Genomic DNA, 17,619 nt, shown 5'->3' with positions numbered 1-17,619 from the left:
GAGATGTGCCACCTGTTGCTCTGAGGGGCCTGAACCTGGGACCACACTCAGACACAATCCTCATTTTGTGGATCCCAGGTCTGATGTATGTGTATCCTCTGATACTGAGGGTTTTAAAGAAACTAAAACAAGAGTCTGCAGTAATGATCCTGATAGCATCAGCTTGGCCAGGCAATTCTGATATCTCATAAGATTTTCAATTCTGTCTCCTTTTAACATTGCCAATTAGTCCAGATGTAGTCCGTCCCTCCCTCCCCTCTCTTCCCCCAACTGGCATCTAGACCCAGCCTCTCTACGTCTCAGAGCCTGGATACTGGCTGGCTGATTATCATGGAAAGAGGCTTGTTCTCGAGTCCACAATTTCTCCCCAAAGTGGCTTCAAACTTCCTCTTATGCTGTCAATGTTCTTCCCTAAACTACATTCCAACAGAGGTAAGCAAGACTCAACTCTTTAGGTGTATGGAGGGCGCTCTCATTTTATCTGTATAGAACGGTCATCCAGGGTCTTACCTACATTTTTTTGTTGCCTTTGCAGAGAGAAAGATGAGCCAGGTCAATTCATCTTAAAGGCAATCTAAATTGATCTCAGATGGTATTACGATTTGTTACCAGTTAGCTAGTTTAGATTTTCTGGGTGACGTCAGGTCTACTGGCCAAAAGATCCGATCTCAATTGCATAGGGCATGTGTGCACCAAGAGTGGAAAATATATATATAGACAGCACATCTAAGAACCACAGTTACTGTAAGCCTTCATCCAATGGATGAATCTTCTCTTCATGATGTTTTGTATTGCTATAATGACACCTAGTGGTGATACTCTTCTTTTCATTACTTTAATTCTTGTTTAAATAATTCCTATAGACCCCTTTGCTGATTGTCCCTTTAACTTCAGTGTAGAGGGCTCACTGTCAAAAGTACCCCTGTACATTTATTTAACTTTAAAAAAAATTCTAGATGTTTGTCTGATTGTGAGCCTTTGTAACTTCTTATCCATTTAATTTTATAGTGGGGAGTTGTTATACACATTATAGTAATTGTCCACTTCCTTGTAGCTAAAACATTGACTTTTAAAAATGTTTGGTTTTTTTAATACAGAGCTTTATTTACAAGAAACTTTTAAGCCTTTAGTGAACATCTCCCCGGATGCAAGGTAAGTTTCTGTTGCTTGCTTTTAAATTGTGCTGATCATGGAATCAGTACTAGGGATTTCTTTATCTACGTTAAAGAGAAACAGGATTTTAATTTGTGAACTAGAGTAAGATAACGAAGAATGGAAGGATTCTTTGCATGTTTTTATTTAAGTGACTCAAAGAAAGAACGCTCAAAAATCAGCATTGAGTCCAGTAGGATATCTTGTAGCATTGCAGCAATTTGCGAGCTTGCCACAAACCCCTTGTTTAATTCCCTTCAGTGCACTTGTCAGGAAGTGGATGGGGCCAATGACATGACTGCTTTTTAACTTGTATACCTATCCTAGTGGAGAAAACAAATACTATAGGGAAGATGATTCTTGCATACATCACTCCACGAATCCTAATTACCAAGGAAAATCATTTGTCTATTAGTGTTACTCTGATAAATACATGCTACTGATGCAAGAAGTGTTAATCAATGTACTAACTTTTTGGAGCTATGTCCTAAGCATTTGTTCCAACAGTCTGGGAAATGTCAGTACTTCAGTGTCAAGACCTTACGTTAAAAATGAGTAATGTCTTGTCTCAAATGATTACAATTGATAATCAGTTATTTGTCTTGCAGTCAAACTAACATTTTCCAGTTCCTACTGTGCTTCCAGCTTTCAAGAAGTGTAAGGCTATGTCTACACTACCGCAGTAAGTCGACCTAAGTTACGCTACTCGTAGCTTAGGTCGACTTACTGCGGTGTCTACGCCGCACTGGGTTGACGAAAGACACTCTCCGGTAGACTTCCCTTACGCTTCTTGTTCGGGGCGGAGTGAGTCCGGGGGTCGACTGGAGAGCGATCTGCGGGCGATTTGGCTAGACCCGCTAAATCGATCCCCGATGCACTGATTGCCGGAGCGTCGATCCAGCTGTAGTATAGACATAGCCTAAGATGGTTCAACTGTAACAGGGTTCAAAAAAGAGCTAGATAAGTTCATGGAAGATAGGTCCATGAACGGCTATTAGCCAGGATGGGCAGGGATGCTGTCCCTAGCCTCTGTTTGCCAGAAGCTGGGAATGGGTGACAGAATGGATCACTTGATGATTACCTGTTCTGTTAATTCCCTCTGGGGCACTTGGAATTGGCCACTGTCAGAAGACAGGATACTGGGCTGAATGGACCTTTGGTCTGACCCAGTATGGCCGTTCTTATGTTCAGGGGATTGTTAATGTCATACACCCTCTCCTCTCTTGGTCACTATTTCAAATTCAATCAGAGTTACTGCCCTCTAACATTTTTCCCACCGCCCAATCATCTCTCAGTGGCATATGTTTAATCAGATGGTGATCTTGGCTCCATTTCTCGTGGACAAGTGTATACATCCTGAAAGGCAATTGACAAATAATAATTTATAATACAAAACTGGCATTGCTGGATGTCTCCACGAACCAACGTTTGAAAGAGTGTACAGTGAAAGTGAACACTCTTCCCCCGATGTGATCCTTTCAGCTGAGGATTGAGGTACATCCAGTGCAAAAGAGTTGGAATACTGTACACTGTCACTCTGTGTGTTTCTCTTTCAATAGAGGGCATTTGTTTTGAGTGCTATTAATTGGCTTTATTTTTGAAGTGACTATTGTCCTAATGAAAAACTTAAATTGTGGAGAAATGTTGCTTCTACTAACCTCTCTGTTATAATGGTTCACTGTCCCTCAATATTTACTGATACCGAAGTTTTATTAAAATGTTGATGTATATCTGTGTGCATGTGGTTTGTCTTCAACAATAGTAAAAGTAAACTTGCTGATATTTTTTGCTATGCATAAGTTCTGCAATTTCTCTAGGATTTTATGTGAAAATTAGGGTAGATAATTATTGGTCTTGTGTATTCTTTGTGATGCTCTTATGATGTCCGAGTACGTTTTGGAATTTTACGGTCAGAATTCACTAACAGTTTTAATGATTTTTCCTCAGCCTTTTTGATGCTGTATATTCATTGATCAAAAACAAAATCCACAGATTGCCAGTTATTGATCCTGTCAGTGGGAATGCACTTTATATACTTACCCATAAAAGAATCCTCAAGTTCCTCCAGCTTTTTGTAAGTAGTTTAAAATTTACTTTGACTAACTGATTTTAAATAGAAGCCTATTACTGTTAATAATGTAAACCCTTCATTGGAATCTTTTCTTGATTGAACACTTTAATTTGAACATTTTTGCTTGTAAGTGGCTTTGCATCTTTTCTTGACAGTAGAAAAGATATGATGGAAGGAAAGATCAAAAATGTTGTTGTTGTCTTCTTCCCCTCTCCCTTCCCTCTGCCCCCCAATTTAGAAAAAGTTGGTAGCTGACACAGACTGTCCTACATTCTATTGTTTTGCTGTCTTCTCTCCAGTAACAGTACTGCAAAAAATGTCCGGTTCAGCTCAAATTCCAGAGAGACTGGAATTTCCTTAGGTTATTCTTGCAGCTTCTGTCATAGTGGTGAGAATGAAGCGAGAGAGAATTACTGTAGTTCATACTGTGTTCACAGAAGCCCTTATGAATTTTAGAAGATTAGATAACATAAGAACTAGGGGCCACCAAATGAAATTAATAGGCAGCAGGTTTAAAACAAATAAAAGGAAGTATTTCTTCACACAACCTGTGGAACTCTTTGCCAGAGGATGTTGTGAAGGCCAAGACTATAACAGGGCTCAAAAAAGAACTAGGTAAATTCATGGAGGATTCATCAATGGCTATTAGCCAGGATAGGCAGGGATGGTGTCCCTAGCCTCTGTTTGCCAGAAGCTGGGAATGGGCGACAGGGGATGGATCATTTGATGATTACCTGTTCCGTTCATTCCCTCTGAAGCCCCTGGCATTGGCCACTGTCAGAAGACAGGATACTGGGCTAGATGGACCTTGGTCTGACCCAGTATGGTTGTTGTTATGTTCTTAATGTTCTGAGCAGCCAGAGTAGGTGGTGTTTTGGATGGGAAAGCAGGTTTTGAACTAAGTACACAGTCCAGAATGATTACGCTTTGTCTTTTTGTTGTTGTTGTTTTTGCTTTCAGTGGACTGAAAAAAGAAAAGATGCAGCTTAGGGTCAAATGCATATTATGTGTTGTCATTACATAAGGTTAGATAAATATACAGCTTCAAAACGGAAAAAGTTCACTTTCTAATCTTAATTCTGCACCTCTTTGATAGAATTGTTTTAGATCTGAACCTGTTTTTCAGCTTAACTCAAACATACTATTAGATTGGTATGAAACTCTATGATAATGATTTGAACTCTCTAGATAAAGCATTGAATGCTGACTTCTTCATGTAAAGTTCAATTATATGAGGGCACTTTAGCCACAAGACATCTATATGAGGAAAGAAACAGTTACTAACCTTTCTGTAACTGTTCTTTGAGATGTGTTGCACATGTCCATTCCAATGTAGGTGTGTGCACACCCCAAATACAGTTGCCAGAAATTTTTTCCCTAGTGGTATCTGTCAGGTTAGCTCTGGTGCCTGCTGGTGCCATGCGCACAGCGCCAATATAAAGGGCCCTGCTGACCCTATGCCCCCTCAGTTCCTTCTTTATCAGCTGACTCAGACAAGAGGGGAAGGGCGGCAGGTCTTGGAGTGGACATATGCAATGCATCTCAAAGAACACGAGTTACAGAAAGGTTAGTAACAGTTTTTTCTTCTTTCAGTGCTTGTACGTGTCCATTCCAATATAGGCGACTCCCAAGCAGTTGTATAGGAGGTGGGCTCACAGTTCATGAACTCAGCCAAAGCTAGCACTGTTTCTGGCCTGCTGGGTGATGGCACAGGGCAGCAGTTCTCAAACTGTGGGTCATGACCCTGTTTTAATGGGGTCACCAGGGCTGGCTTAGACTTGCTGGGGACAAAGACAAAGCCTGAGCTCCACTGTCTGGGGCTGAAGCCTGAAGGCTTTAGCCTTGGGCAGTAGGGCTGAGATTACAGGCCCCCTGCCTGGGGGTGAAGCCCTTGGGCTTCGGCTTTGTCCCCCACCCTGGGGCAATGGGGCTTTGCGCCCCCCTCCCCCCCTCGGGGCAGCACAGGTCGGGCAGGCTTAGGCTTCAGTCCCCCCTCCTGGGGTCGTGTAGTAATTTTTTTTTTCCAGAAGGGGGTCATGGCACAATGAAGTTTAAGAACTCCTGGCATAGTGAGTCAAGAATGTGTTATGAATGACCAGATTGCCACCCTGCAAATGTCCAGAATAGGGACTTGCGCTAGGAAAGCAGCCAAGGAGACCTGCGATCTTGTGGAATGAGCGGTCAGGTTGGCTGGAAGCAGAACGCCCGCCTGCTCATAACTTGTGCGAATACACAATGTGATCCAGGACAAGATTCTCTGAGTGGAGATAGGGAGACTTTTCATCCTCTCTGCTACCACTATGAATAGTTGAGCAGATCTACGGAACAGCTTGGTCCTTTGTATATAGAACAGGGCCCATCTAACATCTAGAGACTGTAGACGTTGCTCCTGTTCAAATGTGGTTTCGGGAAGAACACTGGTAGAAAGATTGGTTAACTGCAGTGAAACTGCGAAACCACTTTCAGGAGGAAAGCTGGGTGCAGCTGCACCTTATCCTTAAAGAAAATCATATACGGGGCTGTGACATGAGGGCACACGTATACAAAACCTCCTGTATAACACCGAACGTACCCCAAATCATTCCTAGAGTATATCTTTTAGAAAAACACCTAATCTTGATTTTAAAATTGTCAGTGATGGAGAATCCACCATGATTTGTGCATTAATGTATTTTTAACTCTCTTAGGTGTCAGAAATGCCAAAGCCTGCCTTTATGAAGAAGAACCTGGATGAACTTGGGATAGGAACTTATCACAACATTGCCTTCATACATCCAGACACTCCTATTATTAAAGCCTTGAACATATTTGTAGACAGAAGGATATCTGCATTACCCGTTGTAGATGAGTCAGGTATGTATTAAGCTGTACAAGAATATAGTAAGGGGGAGTGATAGCATGTTTAGTTTTGAATTTGCTATTTTGTACAATTATGTGTGCTGAAACCAGCCCTAAATCTGTCTTTATACCATCCAGCCACTTGCTCATCAAACAACAAGGGTGAGGAGGGGATAGAATATAATTTGAGATACAAGAAATAAGCAAATGAAAAATCCAAGTTAGCAGGCCTAGAAGATCTTATTATATCACCCCCCTCTTCAGTTAGCCAGATGTTCACTGTAACATGTCAAAAGTTTTTTTCATTCTTGATTTGAATTTTTTCCTTGTAATTATAAGGTAATTAATGAAACTAGGATGCAAGGAAATTAACTTTTTTCTTTTGTTTTTAAAACAGTTTACTAACTTATTTTTTTTATTATTTTTAGGAAAAGTTGTAGATATTTATTCCAAATTTGATGTAATAGTAAGTATCTTTTAAATTTTGTAAAATGTTTTAAAGTGTGTCTTTTGAAATTGTAGTCCTTCAATTGTTTGCTTCAGCTATTACTTATTCCTTAACTTTTAATTTGATGAACTGGCTAAAACACCACTTTCATTCACTTTGCACAATATTTTTTCTGGCTTATTAGTGTTTCTTATACATGTGCATCTGGTGGTCTACATTACCATGGCACCACAAAAGAGGACGTATAGGTTTCATCCCCTCCCCTGAGTTCAGACATCCTCTTCTTGACTACTGCTGCACCAGAGCCTGACTCTTTCAGAGAGTTTGAGTGAGGATTTCCTCTACAGGTTGCTGGGAGTTTCATATGACTCGATTTTTACACCTGGGGGAATTCTGCCACTGCGCACATGCAGAATTCATGTTCCCCTGCAGATTTATTTACTTCCCCACAGAAAATGATGGGGAAGCAAAGGGAAGATGTGCAGGGAAGTGGGAGCTGGGGACTCTCATGGGCATAGTTTGGAGGCATATTACACCCTCAAACAGAGGTGAGGTGTGCAGGGGCACTGCCATCCCATTTCTGCAAGTGTAAAGCTGCCCAGCTGAAGAAGGGTGCCATTTGGCTGGCTGCTGCTGACCCTGCAGCTGGATGCCGCTTCCTGGGTCCTAGTGCTGGTTGTGTTCCCCTTCTGTGTGCTGGGAGCTATCCTGTTTTCTGTACGACAGTGAGTGCCTGCGGTGGGGCAGGGCGGGGTGGGGTGGCAGGAACAGAATGGGGTGGGATAGGGCTGGGGGAGGAGGATGTGGGAGTGAGGGGAGGGGGATGGGGCAGGGAACAGTAGGGAGCGGGAGTAAACAAATGTGCAGTTTGTAATGCCCATGAGTAATAGCCAAACCAGTGGATACCTCATTATGAAAGGGAAAGACAGTTAAGTCCCTTACCTGTAACTTTTCTCATAAGAGAGGGCATCCAGTGGTCTGGGCAAAACTCTGAATATGAAAGTAGTCCTGATCCAGACTGTAGATGTTATCTATAATACTTTTAACCCTCGCACTTCAGTAGTGATACTGGTGATGTGTTTTATCTAGTTCACGTAGTTCCAGCTTTGGAAGTTACCTTTTGGTGTCAGATTGCAGTGCCAGAACAGTCTAGCAGTGGGAGTCTGAGCTCAAGCAGGGAAGAAGATGGTGGGTATGGGGATGAAGCCTAAGATGCCCCCATTGTAGCACACTAAGCAGGTCTAACTCATGAGTAATGCTCATAGCAGTGGATATGCTCCTTCATGAGAAGAACGAACTACAAGTAAGGTAGCCAAGTTTCTCTTTATTGCTGATGTCTCTTAAATCTCTAGAATTTCAGTTGACCTTCAAATTTTCTACTCCTTGTACAAAAGTAGATGGAGCAGCATTGAACCTCCTACCCAAAGATCATTCAGCAAAGGGAGTTCTTCATTGGCCTGGTGAACAATTGTGTATTTATTGTTGTCAAGTCTGTTTTGGGGTGTTTAACAGAAGTGCTTACTTGGCTGTGTTTATAAGCTGAAGGACTTTGATATACTTTGCTTAATATATGAAGCGGAATAGCCATCAATTTACACCAAAAATGTAACTTGATATTTGCAATGATAGTTTAATGACAAATACCTCCTTGTCTCTTGAGAAGACTAATAATGATTCCTCTTAATTTATTTTTCAGAACCTGGCTGCTGAAAAAACCTATAATAATCTAGATATCACCGTAACGCAAGCTCTCCAGCACCGTTCTCAGTATTTTGAAGGTGTTGTGAAGTGCAGTAAGCTGGAAACACTGGAGACCATTGTTGATAGAATAGTGAAGGCTGAGGTGAGATTACTTTGTTCACTTCAGTATTTTAAAGCAATAAGACAACAAGGGTACCAAATAGTGCATAAGCATCCTTTCATCAAAGTCCAGTAAAATAACACAAAGCAACGTTGATGGTTCACTGCAGATGTTACTTCTTACATTAGCATGTGTAGATATCAAAGTGTTGATTTACTAGGTTTATCAACGGGGGCATTGGTAATTTGCAGGTGATTTTGGTGAAATCAGTATGACTTCGTTGAGGACTTGGCAGGTGATGGGGGAATTGCAAGATATTTTTTATAGCTTGTATCTCCGCTTAGCCCCACTACTATGTTTTCTATTTGATATCAGTGGACAATGGAAGAATCTTTCACAAATAATGTTATTCAAGAGAAACGCTGCTTTTGGAACATACTTGGCAACAAATGCACAGTCCTGCAAACTGCACTGTGGATGCCTAATGCTTTGCAGCTGACAAGCTATGTTTGAGAGTGCATGTCATATTTTTCAGAAGTAACCTCAGGATCAAAACCATGATTAGAGTGAGTGAGGGCCTGTGCAAAGATGGCATACTTTTTTGTGTAGCTGTAAGCTAATTATATTTGTATATATATTATATAATAATAATAATTAAAGCTGAATAATATAGTCAATTAAAGGAGGGTAATATAATTAATGCCAATCAACATGGGTTTATGGAAAATAAATCCTTTCACACTAACTTGATATTTTTTTTCATGAGATTCCCAGCTTGGCTGATAAAGATAATAGTGTTTGGAGTAATATGCTCAGATTTCTGTAAGGCATTTGATTTGGTACCACATGACATTTTGATTAAGAAACTAAATAATACAAAAATAATATGGTATACATTAAATTGATTTAAAAATTGGCTGATTAGTCTCAAAATGTAACTGTAAACAGGGAATCACCGACTAGGTGTTTTTAGTGGGGTCTTGTAGGGATTGGTTCTGGCCCCATGCTATCTAGCATTTTTATCAATGACCTGGAAGAAAACAAAATAATCTCTAATTAAGTTTACTGATGACACAGATTGGAGGAGTGGTAAATAATGAAGAGAACAGGTCACTGATCTGGATTGCTTGATAAGCTGGGCACAAGTAAGCAATATGCATTTTAACATGGCTAAATGTAAATGTATACATCTATTAACAAAGAATATAGGCCAGACTTACAGGATGGGGGACTCTGTAAAACATTTGGGGGTCATGGTGAATAATCATCTGAACATGAGCTCCCCTTGCAATGTTGTGACCAGAAGAGCTTATGTGATCCTGGGATGCATAAATGTGAATCTCAAGTAGGAGCAGAGGTCATTTTACCCCTGTATCCTGGCTCTGGTGTGACCACTGCTGGAATACTGTCTCCAGTTCTGGTGTCCATAGTTTGAGAAGGATGTTTGATAAACTGGGGGGGGGGGGGGGAGTTCAGAGTAGAGCCAAGGGAATGATTAAAGGGTTAGAAAACATTTCTTTATAGTGAAGAAATTCAACCTATTTATCTTAATAAAGAGAAGGTTAAGGGGTGACTTCATCACAGTGTATAAGTATCTACATGGGGAACAAATCTTTGATAATGGGCTCTTCAGTCTAGCAGAGAAAGGCATAACCTGATACAATGGCTAGAAGCTGAAGCAAGTCAAAATCAGACTGGAAATAAGGCACAAGTTTTTAACAATGAGGGTAATTAACCATTGGGGCACTTTACTGGGGGTTGTGGTGGATTCTCCATCACTAGCAGTTTTTAAATCGAGATAGATCTTTTAGAAAAACATCTAGCTCTAGGAATTTTGAAGAAGTTCTATGACCTGTGTTATATAGGAGGTCAGTGTAGATGATCACAGTGGGCCCTTCTGACCTTGGAATCTGTGAGTCTGAGATACAGTGTGTGGAAGGCACTGGAGTTATTAGGAACTAAAAGTTGTGAAGAAGCTGGCTGACCAGATGGCTAGTGATCATACTGTAATTGGGTCTTAAACAAAGTTTCAGTATAATCTGTTGGCAGATTAGGTACTCCCAGAAATTAAGACTACTGGGAAATTGGTCAACCTTTGCTGACCGGATGGGGAAGAAATATGATAGAATATTATTGGCATCTTTTAAAACTTTTGTGGAATGTCCTTTCAGATTAATTCACTGTCCAGATCATATGACAAGTATAAGTGAAAGAGTTAACAGTGATTTTTAAATTGTTTATAAACTGCAGAATAACCACTACATTGAGATGGGGGGGCAGTATACATCTTACAGCTATTTTAGTATGTCTCTAGACTCAGGAAGATTGTACCGCTTTTTTGTTTGTTTTAAAAGGTTATCTTTACAAAAAGAGAGGAGGACTACAAACTTAGCTTTCTAAATGAAATCTTTAAATGCTGTGGAAACCATCCTGGCAGATTTTTGGAATCTTGGATGTCTTTTAAGCATGGGGACGAAGTGGGTATTCACCCACGAAAGCTTATGCTCCAATATGTCTGTTATTCTATAAGGTGCCACAGGACTCTTTGTTGCTTTTAAGCATGGAAACCCTTCACACAGGTTTCCAGCGCCCCTGGTTATGAGATGCATTTACAATGAGGCAAACTTAAACAACAAATAAGAGTTCAAGCATGCTAAAAGCATAAAGATATATGTAAATTCAAATGACAAATACATAACATTAACATTACTGCATCATGCATCCCTGATCATGTTTAGTTATTCTATACATCTGGTTCCTACTGATTCTGCCATGTGATGTTACCTGACTGACCAGAGAAGCAGACATTATGAAGTCTAAATCAGTTTCACCTGTAGCTGTATCTACCAATGTTTTGGTGCGGTTATCCTCTGTCTTCCTTCTCCAGTATCAATAGACGTCATATAAAGGAGCAAGAGAGAGGTGTCCACCTATCAAACCCATTTCAGAAAAATCAAAATTACCCATTTCAGTCATCTTCATGAGTCATTTAAAACATATTATTTCAGTTTCTGCATCCAAGATGTTGCATCTTCAGGGACCCCAATCTTGCATTTATTTAATTTGAGTTAATTCCCAAGATTGTCAGTCCTATTCCTCAGTATTCCATTAGAACTGTATCAACAGACCATATCCTCTGGCTTTTTCTGTGCCCACTAAAGCTTGCAGTTTGTGCTACAGTGTGTTTAGAATGACCCACATTATGTCTAACTTTCTATTAATATCTTTAGAGGTCTTAAATCCATTCCAACAGTTTCAAAAAAGATTCCTTCCCTTGGGAGTGCAAGCTGAGCCTGGTAAGGCCATACTTATCCTCCCTCAGTCTGTAAGAATTACACTGTATTCCTCAATGGACTCACTTTTGCTCACAAGCTTTATGGAATGTCTGGATCCCCCAAAGAACCCTTCAGAAAAAATAAGCCAACCATTAGTGCAGAAATACAAAGGGTGTGATTTGGACAGCATGTCACACAAGGATGTGGCCCATCTTGGCCTGCCTGCCTGACCCTTCCTCGTTAACCTTTGTTTTACCAGGTGACAGCTCCCTGAGAAGGAAAATCACTTTTACAAGAGGAACCTGCTTCTTGAGACTTGCCACTTGATAGCTGCAGTATAGTTCAATTCACACAACTTCAAACATTCACTTAACATCTAATAGGAAAAACTGTATGTATTTTTGTGCACATTGTATAACGAATGAAATTTATCTATTTAAATGGATACACTATAAATACACAAATATAAAATATTTCTCAATGAGTCAGCTTTATGTAGAGGCCCACAAATATTCTAGAAATCTGGCCCTGTTCCCCAGTGAAGTTAGAAGCTGCCCATTGTCACAAAATAGTTTGTGTCTTGTGTGTAAAACACTTATTTTTACTATAAAAATTTCAGGTGTGGTACTAAATTGATCTTTTTGGTTGCTAAACAAGAATGCTTAATCATACTGGTATTAAGTGTTTAATTGATATACTAATAATTTTTCTTAATGGAACTCACGACACAATGTGAGAAAGATGACCAAGTGATTAAATGTGCGTAATATACAGAAAACTAATATCCGTGTCTAAAGTATCACCAGCACAATTTCATTAGAAGAAAAAAATTATAAAAACAGAATTTTCCCCCTTTTCTTTCTATTTCTTTCCTGTGTTCCCCATTTGTATCAGGTGGGTATGACTGTTCAAATACAAGAGAAGAGGAGCTCTAAGGTATCCTGACTGGTATGTAGTTAACCTCAGTCCTAAATTAACGTACCATTACTTTAATCAAACCAGAGATGCTGCTTTCATGCTGTTATCCCCTTGGTGAGGGTGATGAGGTTTCTTCTTTGCACTTACTAGCATTTGAGAAATTTGATAGCCTAGCGCTAAGGGGGTTCCAAGGTGTTAATAAAAGAAATAGGAAAGTTGTTAACATTTCAACTCTTTTTTTTGCCTTTGTCACTTTGTATCTGACATCCCTAATCTCATCTTTGAGAGAGATTAATGCCAGTTCTCATTGAAATACTGTGCTGGAAGCAGTAATCTCAGTATTTACATTTTTACTCATTTGGACATCTTTCCCATGAAAAAAAGTGATGTCTTACAGAAAACTGATTTTTAGTGATAGTAAAAAAGAAGAAATGGTTAAATGTTGAACCTTAAGATAAATGATCAAGAGTATTCAGCTGTTAGATATCTACATTTTATACTCAAGTAGATGATCAACTCTTACTCTTGAAGTTTATCAGTATAACTGTATGTTGCAGTTAAATTCGATTATTCAAACTGAAATTGTTAAACAAACTTTTCACTATTTATGCAACAAGTAAATAATATTGCTCTCAACTTGTAACAAAACTAGATTGGTTAGCTTCACTTTGTTTCTGATTAGGTTCATTTTTCTGGTCCTGATGAATGCTGCAATGTTTAGATTATAAACTCAGAAGGTGAATATTTGTTGATGAAAACTCTGTTTCTGATAGATAGATATTTTATATATATATATATAAAAAATGTGAAACATTTCTGTTGGTCTTAAAATTCTACTCTGAAAAGTGACTGTAAAAATATCACCTTGCTATTCACAAATCTCTGGGTATTCAGAGTTGTATCTACTTGGTCTAGCAACCCATCTTTGCTACTTCACTCTCCTAGCTGTGTTATCTCTGCAGTATGACATGAAATCTGTTCAGACTTCATGCAAAATTAGCAGAATTGTTATTCAGGTTCCAATTTTAGAATCAGATTTGGCCCTCAATCTCACCTGTCTAATCCCATTACAGAGAAGTGTCACTGAAAACAACTTGAATACAATGAGCTTGAATAAATCTGACTGCAGAATTTGACATACACAATCTCCTCTTCCTGATGATGGTGCACAAGCAAGGATGCAGTTTGTGAATATAAGATGCCAGGTTGAGTTGGCAGAGACTGTCAGTTGGAAAAATCTCTTTAAAGTCAAGTTCTTATCATTGTACTCTAATTCATATCAATGTATTCAGAGGTTATTGACTCAAATTTGAAACTCACAATGGCACTTCAGAGTTGCTTTTCAGAACAGAGCTATGCTAAGTCTTAAAGGCTTAGGTTTTGTAAAAATAAATAAATTATTATTTCTGGGTTGATATCGCTTGACAAGGGTCCCTTTTGCTGCAATATCACACAAATATTACAACTGTGTGCTCCTTTAAGTAGTAGCTTAAGCATGTTGTGATACCACCATATTAAAATGTTAGTCAAGAAACTGATGACTGAACAATTTCTTCCCTCTAATTCTGGAAATTTGCCCACCTTAAGCACTTTATTTTAGGACTCTTTGTTTCACCTTTGCCATTATTTATCAATCAGAAAAATAAAATTCCTATCCAATAAAATGTATTTTCCCTGCTTGCAGGTTCATCGTCTGGTAGTAGTGAATGAAGCAGATAGCATTGTGGGTATCATCTCCCTCTCTGACATTCTACAAGCATTGGTGCTCACACCAGCAGGTATAGATGCTGCCTTCTGTCCTCTTTTCATAAACCTTCAGGTACAGTAGGGTATAGCATAGCATGCTGTTCTTAGTCTGCTTGATTTGTTGCTAATGTCTATTATAGACTTTAAGGTCCGAAGGAACCATCAAGTTCCTCTAGTCTGACCTGCACATTGCAGACCATGGAATCTTGCCCACCCACTCCTGTAATAGACCCATAACCTTTAGCTGAGTGATTGAAGTCCTCAAATCATGATTTAAAGACTTGAAATTACACAAAATCCACCATTTACACTAGTTTAAACCTGCAAGTGACCCTGTGCTCCATGCTGCAGGGTCTCTGCCAATCTGACTTGGGGGGTGGTGGGGATTCTTTCTTGCCCCCAAATATGGCGATCAGTTAGACCCTGAGCATTTCAGCAAGATCCAACAGCCAGACACCTGGGAAAGAATTCTCTATAGTAACTCAGAGCCCTCCCCTCTAGGGTCCCATCACTGACCGTTCGGGATATTTGCTGCTAGCAGTCACAGATCAGCTATATGTCATTGTAAGCAGTTTTATCATACCATCCCCTCCATAAACTTACCAAGCTCAGTCTTGAACCCAGTTAGGTTTTTTTTACCCCTACTGCTACTCTTGGAAGGCTTCCAGAACTTCAGTCCTCCAATGGTTAGAAACCTTCGTCTAATTTCAAGCCTAAACTTGTTGAATGACCAGTTTATATCAATTCGTTCTTCTGTCCACACTGGTGCTTAACTTAAATAACTCCTCTCCCTCCCTGGTATTTATCCCTCTGATGTATTTATAGAGAGCAATTGTATCTCCCCTCAGCCTTCATTTGGTTAGGCTAAACAAGCCAAGCTCTTTGAGTCTCCTCTCATAAGGTAGGTTTTCCATTACTCTGATAATCTTAGTAGCCCTTTTCTACACCTGTTCCAGTTTGAATTCATCTTTCTTAAATATGGGAGACCCAAATTGTACACAGTACCATTATACATCTCATCTGGAATACTAACACTTCCCTGTCTCTGCTGGAAATATCTCGCCTGAGCCATCCTAAGATTGTATTAGCCTTTTTCACAGCTGCATCATTGGCAGCTCATTGTCATCCTGAGATCAATCAATACACCCAGGTCTTTCTCCTCCTCTGTCACTTCAAACAGATAAGTCCCCAGCTTATAGCAAAAATCACCAGATCCAGAAATATTGCTATTATATTTATTGTCTTGATGTCAAATACTATAACTGTTAAAACACATTTTCTAGTGTACTTTCCATTTTTGGCAGAAAAAACAACTAAATCTCCATGTTCAAGTTTGTAGGAAAGGTGAATCTGGATGATTTATTTCAAGTATTATACTAGCTTTCACCATTAGAGTCAAAATGTGCTTCTGGAGTGTAGAACAGAGCATTCCAGGAATGCTATTGCTGTTGGCTGTAGAGGCTGCTGCTCCTAGATCTCATTTCTAGGAAAAAAACTGGGGCTTATGTTTTGAGAGGAGGAAGTACGGAATCAAAATGTGGGATACTTAATTAAAACTACTGACAGGTACCCGTCACATAAATCAAAAGTTTTATAAAACTCTCACCATTTATGCTGATGCTGTTTTGTATTTCTCTCAGCTTAAGCAATGGAAAACAATAGCCAGTTTCACTTTTTATAGTAAGTTTTCACTTTTAGGTTCTACAGTTAGTACAATGCTGCAAAGTTTTAAGCAAAAACCCTCTTTCCATTTTAATGGTGGGGTGAAGAGACACAAACATTTGAGTCAAGATTTTTTTTGTTTAAACACAAAAAGTTTCCTGAATTTTGGGCCAAATTTAATCTAATACTGCCCCTTTAAAAGAAAGTGTCTAACCATAAGCCCAAGTGGAATTTTTCATTTGCATTGATAATGCTAAATTTAGTTTGAGATCAGTCATGGTGTCTGCCTATGTATATGGAGAAAGGAAGTGTGACTGTTAGGAGGAGAGACTATAGGATTTCTCCTCTAAGTGGTGGATAGTGGTTGCTGTAGGTAAGGGAAAAAAACAAGTGGGCGGGGGAGAACTTGTGGTATTTAACATAGTGCACAATCTCTCTCCACAACTGTATACATTTGAAGTCCAGCTGTCGCAACCCCAGGTTTCCTATGGCCATCTGCTGCCACCACCAAGCTTCTCACCTTGGGGCAACCCTTCCTCTGTTCGCTTGTTAGAAGGACTCAGTTGTGTCAAGGAGCAAGGGTCTCCGGTAGGTGTTCGTTGAAGGCCACTACAGAAATTACCACAGCTCCACTCCAGATTGAATTCACAAACTTCTAGTGTATTATTTACAATTAAAACCTATGAATGAACTGATCATCTGGAAGTGCTCACTGGTCTTTCAACCCATGGAGTCCTGTGTTCTCCCGGTCTGGTCTCACTGCAGCTCCCTCAGCAGCCCAGACATCTTTAATACTTCATGGGCCAGTCTCTGGAGTCTGGAGAAACCTTTCTTGGCAACTTCAGAAAACCTGGATAAAACCACCTTCTGCTGGCAAGTCTCCACATCTAACTCTAACAGTTCTCTTCCAACTGCTGACTTTCAAACAAACATTCCAGGGTGGCTCCTAGCAACCTCATGGGCCCTCAGAGGTCTTAGATTTCAAATCTCTATCTTGCTTCCTCACACATTTTACCTCCCTGATACCTAAAATAATAATCTAAATACAGCACATACCCTAACATTCCCCAACCCATTGGCTTAAAGTTGCTGGCTAAAGAATGCTCGTCTCCGGGATCAGTGATTGGGCTCACTTTGAGTGCAGCTTCATCCTCATTCAGCTCATGGCCAGCTGGCTGCCTGGAACTGTAGAGGAGAGAAAGGGCTTGATGCTGGAACCCAGAAGCAGAGGTAGTGGTGAAGAGCCTAAAAGAAATCCAGTATACTGAATGGTCTTCCAGCCCTGTCACCACTTGTTCTTCCAGGACTGTTGGACCACCCATTAATCAGGCTCTTCTTCTGTGCTAAAGTAAACTGACGCACCAGCATAATACAGATAGTGTGGGAATCCTCTTTGGCTCGGTCTCAAGTGGGTCTTCACCTTGAGGGAGCTTTAGTGCTGAACTTGACTGCCATCAAGGACCAAAAAAAAAGCACCAAGGGTCTTTTGTGCCATGGTTCTTGACCTCATCCTAGAAGAATCATCACCATTGGTTCAGCAACTGTGTGGTTGATTTGCCTTCTATGGCACTTGGCTGCTATGCTGAGGGGCGCCTCTTAAAAAAAAAAAACAACAGACAAACAAAGCCCCTCTGGCTTTGCTCATGTTCCTAATTACTAAAATTAATGTGTCTTCTTCAAGAATGGTATTGACTATTAAGTTAAGAGT

At 39.9% G+C, this 17,619-nt stretch overlaps 1 protein-coding gene across 8 annotated transcripts in view; it reads left to right on the top strand.

Moving 5' to 3' along the window:
• The window catches only part of PRKAG2 (protein kinase AMP-activated non-catalytic subunit gamma 2), a 368,891-nt gene that overhangs the window by 348,262 nt on the left and 3,010 nt on the right, over positions 1 to 17,619 (top strand). For 2 of the 8 annotated variants that reach the window (XM_029911642.1, XM_029911645.1), the window contains 6 exons: positions 1,098 to 1,152; positions 3,100 to 3,226; positions 5,911 to 6,076; positions 6,490 to 6,527; positions 8,206 to 8,352; positions 14,188 to 14,281. In XM_029911642.1, the coding sequence (XP_029767502.1) occupies positions 1,098 to 1,152; positions 3,100 to 3,226; positions 5,911 to 6,076; positions 6,490 to 6,527; positions 8,206 to 8,352; positions 14,188 to 14,281 (627 nt within the window). Of the gene's footprint in view, positions 1 to 1,097; positions 1,153 to 3,099; positions 3,227 to 5,910; positions 6,077 to 6,489; positions 6,528 to 8,205; positions 8,353 to 8,685; positions 8,988 to 11,844; positions 11,977 to 12,479; positions 14,282 to 17,619 lie in introns of those variants that run through there. The other 6 variants (XR_003899816.1, XR_003899815.1, XR_003899817.1 and 3 more) reach the window with 6 other exon arrangements.

This window comes from Terrapene carolina, unplaced genomic scaffold, assembly GCF_002925995.2.
Source record: "Terrapene carolina triunguis isolate 2854851 unplaced genomic scaffold, T_m_triunguis-2.0 Scaffold111, whole genome shotgun sequence".
NCBI lineage: Eukaryota > Metazoa > Chordata > Testudines > Emydidae > Terrapene > Terrapene triunguis.
This window is presented reverse-complemented; position numbering and strand designations above follow the sequence as displayed.